General features: G+C 35.2%; 1 protein-coding gene across 1 annotated transcript; it reads left to right on the top strand.

Annotated features, from left to right (window-relative positions):
- Positions 1-187: 187 nt before the first annotated feature.
- On the top strand, positions 188-10,394 carry LOC105131328 (DNA ligase 1-like; the record flags this gene model as incomplete). The annotated part of the gene is made up of 15 exons (XM_011034254.1): positions 188-289; positions 381-497; positions 4,408-4,638; positions 4,722-4,816; positions 5,419-5,506; positions 5,988-6,119; positions 7,385-7,497; positions 8,243-8,344; positions 8,430-8,491; positions 8,660-8,731; positions 8,842-8,915; positions 8,998-9,054; positions 9,159-9,236; positions 9,677-9,754; positions 9,855-10,394. Coding segments are annotated over 15 exons (1,473 nt in total), but the record flags the coding sequence as incomplete, so codon positions are not given.
- Positions 10,395-10,813: the final 419 nt, after the last annotated feature.

Raw genomic sequence — 10,813 nt, 5'->3', positions numbered from 1 at the left:
CTCTTTCCTCTATTAGGCCATTAGGCAGCACAGTTTATCCTTTCCCAAACAAAGAAAAGAATACAAAGAAACATTATTTGGAGAATAATGTGCTGGAGAAGGATTTACCCACTTTCCTGTGGGAAGTAAGTTAAACAATATAGCTTAATTTAACCAACTTACCTTATTTTCTGCAAAATATTAATAGGAATCTGGGAAGGATAGTCAAGACAAGAAAAAGAACCATATCAAGGCACTTCTTGTGGCAGCCACAGACTGCGAGCCTCAGTATCTAATTCGTCTGCTTCAGGTCATGATTAGAACATGTTCTCAGATCTTTTTTTCTTATGTTTGTTTCTCGTGGTCTAACCCTTAAACCTTCCTTTGGAGTCATTTTGCAGACAAAGTTGAGAATTGGATTGGCAGAACAGACTCTTTTGGCTGCTCTGGGACAAGCTGCTGTATATACTGAAGAGCATTCTACTCCTCCTCCACACATTCAGTCTCCTTTAGATGAGGTAAGTTGAGGACATGCAGAAAGATAGACTAAATAAAAAAAAAAGAATGCCTTAACAAAATCTGAAAACAAGCACCTTAAAATTAACACATACCAATCACATTTTCTGTAAAAGAGTTAACTGCTGGACACAGAAACATGGTGGGGTTATATCTCCCAAATAGATGAGACTCTTCATTCATGATGTGAGCTTATGTTTTGAGGTCTTGGTGCATTATAAAAGTTACGACATCTTGTTATCTGTGAAGATGATAAAAGCATTTCCTTATCTGATAAATTGCAAATGCATCATGAAAACTTGTTTCCAGCTGAATAGCCTTGTAACATAACTCTTTTAGTAATTTCCATATATTTGATACTGATTACACGTATATGTTAATAATCATTACCTGGATTAAGATGAAGCATTTTAAATTGATAGTCCCAAGTGTTTTGTACCCAATGCCTTACTGAAAAAGGCCAGAGGTATTCCTTCCTGACCCAACACAATTCCTAGTCCATTAGTGCAAGCCTTAGTTTCCAGCACAAAGACCTTCCCAAAATCTAGCAGTGCTAATACATGTGCTGTGCACAAGGCTCCCTTCAACCTTTCAAATGTTTCTTGAGCCATTTCATTCCAGCCAAAGCTATTTTTTTTTCAACAGCTCAATTAGTGGTTTACTGATAATTCCAAAATTCTTGATGAACTTCCTGTAGTAACCAACCTTTCAAATGTTTCTTGGATTGCTGCAGTTTTTTTAGGATCAATGACTACTACATTTCCAGAGATAACATGTCCAAAATACTCTACTTTCTTCCTGCAGAAGGTATACTTAGATAGTTTTGCAAAGAGTTGATTAACTCTTAATTGTTCCAAGACCAAATCTAAGATGATTGAGGTGTAGTTCTAGTATAGAACTATACACTAATATATCATAAAAAAAATCAATACAAATTTTCTAAGAAATGGCTCCAGTATAGTGTTCATTAGTGGCCGGAGCATTGGTCAATCCAAAGGGCATCACCTTGAACTCATAATGTCCATGGTGTGCCCTAAAAGCTGTCTTTTCTACATCTCCTTCAAACATCCTAACCTGGTGACCTTGAACTCATAATGTCCATGGTGTGGCCTAAAAGCTGTCTTTTCTACATCTCCTTCAAACATCCTAACCTGGTGATGGCCAAACCTTAGGTCCAGTTTAGAGAAGAATTGTGAGCCATTAAGCTCATCCAACAACTCATCTATGTGCTATCCTTCTTCTTGACTAAGAGGACTGGAGAAGCAAAAAGGTTACTGCTGTGCTAGATTATTCCATTCCTGAGCATATCTTTCACTAATTTCTCAATTTCTTCCTTATGAATGAAGGAACTCTTGTATGGTCTGATATTAACTGGTTCTGCTCTTGGAATTAATGGAATTTTATGATTTAGACTCCCGATAGATGACAATTAAGTAGGTTTTGCAAACACTGTGTGAAATTCCTGCAGTAATGCCTTTATTTTAGGGTGACAAATTGCCTCTTTTGTAACTTCCATAGCTTTCAGAATAAAAAACTGTCCAACAAAGCCATAGAATGCTCTTTAAGTATTTTATGGACCTTATTTAGAGTAATCTCCTGTAATTCAGCCTTCTTTCCTATACCTCTCAATTCAATGCTTTTTCTATCTTTCTTGAATGAAAATTTCATTCTCATGAAATCAAACAAAATAGGTGAGTACCCTCTTAACCAATCCATTCCCAATACAATGTCACACCTCCTTAATTTCAAAATTCTAAGATTTGCATGGAACTCATAATCTTGCATGAACCACTGAAATCCTGGACTGTAACCTTCACACTTCATAATGTTTCCATTAGCAACAGTAATTGCCAACACTGTTGTTTTTACAGTCACAACCTTAATTTGCAGCATCACTTGCTCATCAATGAAGCTAAGAGTGCTTCCACTATCTAGTAGTATCATCAGCTTCTGTCCTTGACAGCCACCCTGATTCTGATAATATTATGAGCATATCTATCAGCTAAAGCATGTAAAGACAGTCCATATTCCTCGATTCCATCTTCTCTTATTGCTTTTTTCATTTTCCTGTTCTTCTACTTCAAAGAATTCTTCTTTACAATCCTCCAACCCTTCTATTATGTTTAGTCTTTTGTTACACATCTATGGCCAGGAGTAAACTTTTCTTCACACTTAAAACACAATCCAAGTTTCCTTCTTTGTTCATAATGATTGTCAGATGCTAGTTTATTGTTAATCAATAATTTCCCCTCTTGTTGATTAAAAGAGAGTTACCTGACAATTTGCCATAGCCAATCACTGAAGGAGTTCTTGAGATCATCCTATTCTTCTTAGTGATTGCTCTATTATATTCTTCTTGCCATTTAGCCTATTCAAAGGTTTGCAATAATGTAGTTGGCTTGAGAATCTTTAACATAGACTTGATGTCTTCCTTGAGTCCACTTATAAAACTGGATACATAATAAGCTTTAGGTAAAGAGGAATTAAGTAGTAAAGAGGAATTAAGTACACTCATTAAAGACTTAATTTTCTCAAACTTATCCACATATTCTTCTACATTTTTTTCTTGTTATAGCTTGTTGAACTCTACCACTACATCATTTTGACAGCCAAATCGTATACATATTGCTTTTGTGAATTCATCCCAGTTGGATAAATGATTCCTTCTTACCAAGAACCTTTCATACCAATCTCAGCCTTTCCTTCCATGTATAAGGCAACAATCTCTACCCACTAATGAACACGTATGAAATGCATTTTAAAGATTCTCCTATATTTTTTGATCCAACCACAAGAGTTCTCTCCATAAATTAGGTAGGTCTACCTTTGGCAAATCTATATTATACCCTGTCCTGCTTCCTTCTTGGATTCTTAAAACATCTGCCCTATTGCTATTCTGGTGAAAAGAATTGTTTCCTTCCACAGTGGTTCCTTCCCATCTTCCATGCTCACAATCCATATTAGCCTTGAAAGAGTTCAAAGGTGATGGGACTGTATCCAATTATAATTGCAATTGTTCCACCTTCTCGCACAATTCATCTCCTTGCACATCCACCTCTATTCTGATCCCCTGTATTTCTTCATTGGTGCGTTTATTGTGCTCTTCAAGAGCTTTTATCTATTATTGTCTACCATGGTGAGTTAGAAGTATTTGTGTGGATCTTCTAGAACTTTGACACCAAATTGTCAAGGAAGGTCCTTGACAATGGAGGTTGATAGTAGGAAAAGAGATTAATAAATAGAAAAATAGAGGGATGAAGAAGTTCTGCAATTACAGAAAAAGATTCTTATTCAATGACTTGGTTTACATGTTTTCTACACCATGTATCTATACCTTGAAACTAACCATTGCTCTGCTTATTATTGGCACTAACTAACTTCCCTAACTGTCTCTAACTACCTCTAACTGAATGAACTAACCATTCCACACTGGTCAATTCTTATTCATCACATGTTAAATGCTTGTGGATTGCTGCTGCATTGGCTCCTATTGCTTTGTTCCTGATGCTGAGATTGTAACTTTTTGATTATTTAACACTATTATACAATACAGGCTTTGATTTCTTGGAGGAGTTATTTTGCTGATATTCAGCGATTTGTGAGAACTTGTTTTTTAAGATGTCTTTTCATGAGGATGCCTTATTCTTCTCTTTTGTAAATTTGTTTCGATCTTTCTTAATAAATTTATTCTTATTCTGTTTTCAGTTTGTTTCTACTGGGATCTTGTGTATAAGATGTAAAAGTTTCCAGTCATTGTTTGTCTTAAGTAGTTATGACTTTTAAGAGGTATCTGGAGTACTTGCTGGAATACATTTTAGGATATGTAACCAATGGTTGAAACTTTACAGTTTTTCTTTATCTTTTATTTTATTTGTCCTTGACTTTGGTGCTATATAACTGTGTATGTAACAGGCTGCAAAGATTGTTAAACAAGTATACTCTGTGCTTCCTGTCTATGATAAAATAGTCCCTGCTCTTCTTAGTGACGGCGTGTGGAATCTTCCCAAGACATGCAGCTTCACACCTGGTGTTCCAGTTGGACCTATGCTGGCAAAACCAACCAAAGGGGTTTCTGAGATAGTAGCTAAATTTCAGGATATGGAATTCACCTGTGAATACAAGTATGATGGAGAACGTGCCCAGGTGATACTAATTAGTCATACTGCTTTTCTTTTGTTGCTTTAAGCGTCTTTGTTTTATGATATAATGTCAATTGCGTGATGCAGATACATTACCTGGAGAATGGTTCGGTTGAGATATATAGTCGAAATTCTGAGCGAAATACTGGAAAATTTCCTGATGTTGTTGCTGTGATTTCCCGGTGAGTTTCATTTCTCATCAGAGATTCCTTTTCTTCAATGATATAGGTGGTTATTTGTTTGAAACTCTGAGGACTTTTGACATTGGAAAGATTCTATAAATTTAAATGAGTGAGTTTTGCTGCTTTGTACTCAAGTTAAGAGAAGCAGTGCCTAATATGAATGCTCAAATCAGCTTCTTCTCTCTCATTTACTGCAATGGCTACAGATTGAGTTATGCAATTTTGAAGCCTTTAGTATTTTTCTTACTTTCCTCATTTTTTAGCAACATCTAGTAAGTGTGTTGCAATGCCTATTCCTTTTTTCATGTCCTCTATAAGGTAGTCTGCTATTTCCTTGCATACAATCGTGAATAAATCATATGTTCTTCAAATTGTTGTTCAGGGTTTGACTTGTGCTGATTCAGAATTCTAAATGCAATCTTATCTGGATAATTATATTGTAGCAAGATTCTTCATGCTTACATCTGGTTTATTATGATCTAAATTTCATCAAGAGATTTATTCTCTTTGTCTGGCACTATACTGTCTGATGACCATAGTTAGTGGTTTTCTAATTAATTATTTGTAATTGGTAGTTGCTGATGCGTACTTTCTTTGTGCAGATTAAAGAGGCCCTCGGCAAGCTCATTTATTCTGGATTGTGAACTAGTTGCTTATGATAGAGAAAAAAAGAAAATTCTCCCCTTTCAGGTAATTTATGATCAATTGAAGTATTTTGTTATTTGTATAAAACACTACCACTTCCAAGTAATACTATATATATTTTTTGTTGTTCATAGTTTTCCTTAAATATTGTTATTTGAATTCTTTGAATGTTCTGATATTGTAAATCCTGTATAGTATAAGGAATAACAATGAAAATGAATCTCCTTTTTTGCTTCAATAATATAACTGGATTTGTAAAATACAACATACATTTATTCATGTCAAAAATAGCTGTTGGGCAATAAGAATAGTGACAGGACTAATATTAAAGAAGGGAGGAGTAGGTCACTATGCCAATTCCTACTTTAAGTGAAAAGTCAAATCCCTAAGCTGGTTGACTTGTTTGTTTGGTTGTACCTTTTTCTCTGAATGTTGCATAAAATAAATCTAGATGGCCACGAAGTATTTGGATTCATGCTCTTTTGAGTTAAATGGATAAAGCTTTAATTGGTACGTATATGTGCAGATCCTCAGTACCCGGGCCCGCAAAAATGTGGTGATGAGTGATATCAAGGTTAATGTTTGCATATATGCCTTCGACATGTTGTATCTTAATGACCAACCACTTATTCAGAAAGAACTGAAAGTTCGTAGAGAGGTACAAGATTTTCATTACTGGTCATTTAGTTCATGTATTTGTTGCAGTCTTTCTACTATTTGGTAATAAAATTTATCAGAGGCTAGGGTTTCTAAGTGAGAACTTTTAATAGTATTGCTTTCACATAAAACTAAAACAAATATTCTGTGTTGAAATGTATCTGAAATATGTAGTAAGGTAGGATTGCAAAGTCCATTTAGTGTGTATTTTTGTCATACATGTTGACATTTAAGTTAGGTATATATTGTCAATCCTTTTAAAGTGCCAGTATCAACTCTAAATATTTTCTGTATTGCTTTTGGTGGTGCAATACTTGGAGCTCGCCCTCCTCTCTGTTTCTCTCAAATAATGATTTTTAGTTGTGGTAACCCTTACTAATGTCATCAGGGTGACAATGTGAAGGTATTATGCATATTCTAACTGCAATTAATGGACAAAGAGCCTTTCAAAAGCCTGTAGGGCTGGCGCATTTCACAATAAAATTGTTTTTGTAATTTGTCATAAATATTATTGTTTTATTTCTGTTAGGGCTATTCTAAGAATACTGATTAGCTCTAAGGAAAGAACCACCCTTCTTTTATGCTATTTGATTTTGTATGCAACATAGATGGATTGGGGCAATTTTTATGATTAAAAACCCACTCCATTAAAATTAATCTGGAATCAATTAACAAATAATTTTAGGAGGCTGTGAGGAATGAGTTGTTGATTTTCTTTGTTCCACTTCTAATTTTGATAAAAAATTCCTTTGTTCTACTACACTCCATTCATTTTACTCCATTTTTTTTGGACTTGAATTCTTGGCCTATCATACACATAGACAGTGCAATAGTCTTTCTATGTGAAATAAATTATTGCTGACATGCTGCATAAATATCTGTTTTAATATAGGAATTGATACGCAATATGAAGCATGCTTCAAGGCTCCTTATCATTTCTTAAAAGTCTGGTATCTTGGGTTATATAATTAACCTGTAAATTAGCTGCCCTTGTAATCATTTTCCTATATAATTAATCATATTGATGATTGGTTTTGAGAGAATTTATTAAATTTATTAAAGCATGCATGGCATTCTACTACAGGGTTTCTCTATGTATTCATAGTCTGCATCCCTTTGTCCATAAACATTCTATGAAGTAAAGAATGTGCTGCCAATGAACTTCCACCTATATTTTTCTCATTTGGCTTGGATGTATTCATCTGCTCAAGTCAGAAAATACTGATGTATTGATACTGATGGTCCCATGACTTTGGACCTGTATAGCATCTTTACAGTTCATTCGAGGAAGAACCTGGATTTTTTCAGTTTGCAACTGCAATAACATCAAATGATCTTGAAGAGATACAAAAATTCCTCGATGCTGCTGTTGATGCCAGGTCATTATCTTGTTTATTTTACCATTTTCAGTTGACAACTGAACATGAACCTGATTTATACATGTATGTGTTTTTAGCTGTGGTTATCAAATATGAAAACTTGGTATTGCTGCAAGGGTTCTCTATCTTTTATCGTAAGTTTTTGAGTTGGAAGTTCTGACACATCTCATTAACTGCAAGGTTACTTTGAAAGTGATTCTTTGCTCTTGACAGAGATTGCTGAGTTTGTGTGGCTTTTTAATCTTTTTTAATGTTATTGGAAAAAATTAGTTCATTTTATGGAAATGAAAAAACGTGGTTCGATTTCTGATTTACTTTTAATCCTTCAAATTTAAAGCTTTCTTGACAAAATATCTCTAATTTGTCTCCATACATTTTTATACCTGAACTCATTTTAGTATTCCAAGAAATCTTGAAGCTTATTACTGAAGGCTGCAAAACTTGGGCACAGGAATGTTTCTGAACTCTGGACTTACTTGTGTTATTTGAATGCTGGCCTCACATGTTTTATATCATTTTTGTTTTTGAATGAAGTGAGGCCGTGTAGCATATAACAATGCTGATGCCTGGAAACTTGGAACTTGATTTATTTTCAAATTAATGTCTTTTGGATGTTGTAAAGTAAATGTTGAATGTCACGGAAGTTTTTTGAAAGTTCTTACTTCCTTTTTCATGCACATACAATTACAATGACATGCTAAGCTTTTATTTATTTTTGGGGTTATTGACTCGACTTAGTTTGCAGTTGTGAGGGTTTAATCATCAAAACAATGAATAAGGATGCTACATATGAACCTTCAAGGCGATCACATAACTGGCTGAAATTGAAGAAAGATTACATGGAAAGGTAGGATGAATGAATTAGGGTGTTTTCATCCTCATTGCACAGTTTTTGTTTCGGCTAAATTTTGTGAATGTGCTGTGCTCTGCAGTATTGGAGACTCACTAGATCTAGTGCCTATTGGTGCTTTCCATGGTCGTGGAAAACGTACAGGTAAATGCTGTTTCTGTTGAAGCATATACTTCTGTTTCAATGCATATGCAGGCCAGATACAGCTTTGATTTTATATTTTTTCTGGTGGGGTTGGGGATGTTTAGTGGGAGGTATTTTAGTTTCTGGTCACGGCCTTTTTGGTTCATGATGCTATTGTTTGGTTTTTAGGTGTCTATGGTGCTTTTCTCCTTGCTTGTTATAATATCAACAACGAAGAATTCCAGAGCATATGTAAAATAGGTAACTCAAAAATGATTTTCTGGATTTGTTTCATGTCCAATTAAAGTTTTTTTTTTTTTTTTTTTTTTTTGTTGTTGCCATTCTTTTCTTTTTCTTGCTGTGATGGGCAGGCACTGGATTTTCTGAACAAGTGCTTGAGGAACGTTCTGCTAGTCTCCGTACACAAGTGATTCCCAAACCAAAGGTACAGTTCTTATGCTTTTTGATGTGACCAGTGGAGTCCTGTGTTTTTACCATGCCAGTTCTAACTTTATAGTTGGTTCCAGTCATACTATAGATTTGGAGATACTATTAAACCAGATGTGTGGTTTGAACCCAAGGAGGTATTTTGATCTACCTTTTCTCATGAAAAATGTTAATGTTGGTTTTATACTATGCTGAGCAGAAGCTCTGTTTCCTTGCTGATTTTTATTTTTGGAAAAAAAAGGTGTGGGAGGTGAAAGCAGCAGACTTGACTATTAGCCCTGTTCATCGTGCTGCAATTGGTGAAGTTGATCCTGACAAGGTTGAATTCATCTTGTTTCCATAATGCATTATTTAAACCAAATTCGCTCTATGTTGGTAGGGCTGCCTACTTCAGACATATATGAGGCGCATAATGAATTAACTAAAAAATTTCCACATTAATGGCCTGAACATTTAGACATGTATTTCCATGCATGTGTATTCAGATACCTGCTGTTCATGTGATTGCCATATTGTGGGCACCATTTTTTAAATTTCCTGTTTTGCAAAACGGGATTCAGGCACTTGATGATTACCTTGCCAGGAGGAAAGGTTAAGATTGTTGTACTTGTATGGGCTGTGCTCACTAATTTGTGTGCCCTTTTGATGGTTTGGATCCAAGCTTTTTTATCCTCCTTCCTTTAGCAGTTCCTTGTTGTCGAACCAAACCACAAAAATGTTTTGTGCTTCTTATCTTATTTCTTGTCTTTCTTGTTCAAGGGTATTTCACTAAGATTTCCCCGTCTTGTTCGAGTTCGAGACGACAAGTCTCCAGAGCAAGCCTCATCATCAGAGCAGGTAATGAACAGTCTTAGTTGCTGATTGTTTTATGGGAAAAGAAAAAAAAAAGGATTTGTTGGCTAGAACTTCAATTCATGCGTTGCTCTGCACATTTCAGGTTGCTGAGATGTATAATGCCCAAAAGCATAATCATCAAAACAATCAAGATGACAATGATTATGATGATTGAAGGATAGGATTCTGATGTCGTCATTTCCAGACAAGTTTCCCTGTAAAGATCAGCAATGTTGTGGCAAACCCTTACCATTCCATAACCCATCGACTCCTTGTCTTTAAGCCTCCATGCTCAAAGGACTGCTCAATCATAACCACCAGATCCGCCCCCCTTTGCATGCTGCACTGAAAAGCAGCCAGAGATTATTTGTGATTAACTAGAATTATTGTAGTTGTATTTGGAGAAAGGAAAAGCTTGTGTACGCAAATTGAAATTTTGATGATGTACAGTTTGAATTTAGTCAATAATAGGTAATCAGATATGGCTGTTTTGATTATTAAAAAAATAGAGTAATCTCAAGGCACGCATCTGCATAATGTTAAGAAATTAGTGTTAGTGGTTAGTAATTTGTGAGATACGGAATTTGTATTATCATGATCGAATCAGTTAGTCATTGCTATAAAGAATAAATGCTCTGGTAAAGCTTTTTCTTAATGCTCAGATAATGTGACGGTCCGAAGAAGGATTTCAAGGATGTAGCTCTTGCTATTCAAAGTTTATTATAGATCGTCTCCAAGGATTCTAATTAAACAGGTAGTAGTTCAATGTCGTAGTGATTAGATAAAATTTTTAATTTCAATTTCTTGTCTTTTCCAATTTCTACATTAAACACATGTCATGCAACAATTAGCTAGGTTCAGGGACCAAACCGAACTTGAAGTCTGTACTGTACTGCATCGTTATTTTTTTCCTCCCCCAACAAATGTCACTGTTCTGTGAAGGAAAAGCTTTGAAAACAGAAGTTGCCCAGTTGTCGAAGGAAGAAGATGGCAGCAAAGAAGCGAGAGAGGAGGGAGAAAACATGGAGTAGGGATATTTCAGAGTGGAGTTTTGGCATTTGG

Source organism: Populus euphratica, unplaced genomic scaffold, assembly GCF_000495115.2.
Source record: "Populus euphratica unplaced genomic scaffold, PopEup_1.0 scaffold103.1, whole genome shotgun sequence".
NCBI classification, from domain to species: domain Eukaryota; kingdom Viridiplantae; phylum Streptophyta; class Magnoliopsida; order Malpighiales; family Salicaceae; genus Populus; species Populus euphratica.
Note: the sequence above shows the minus strand (reverse complement) of the source record. Positions and strands in the feature narration are given on the sequence as shown.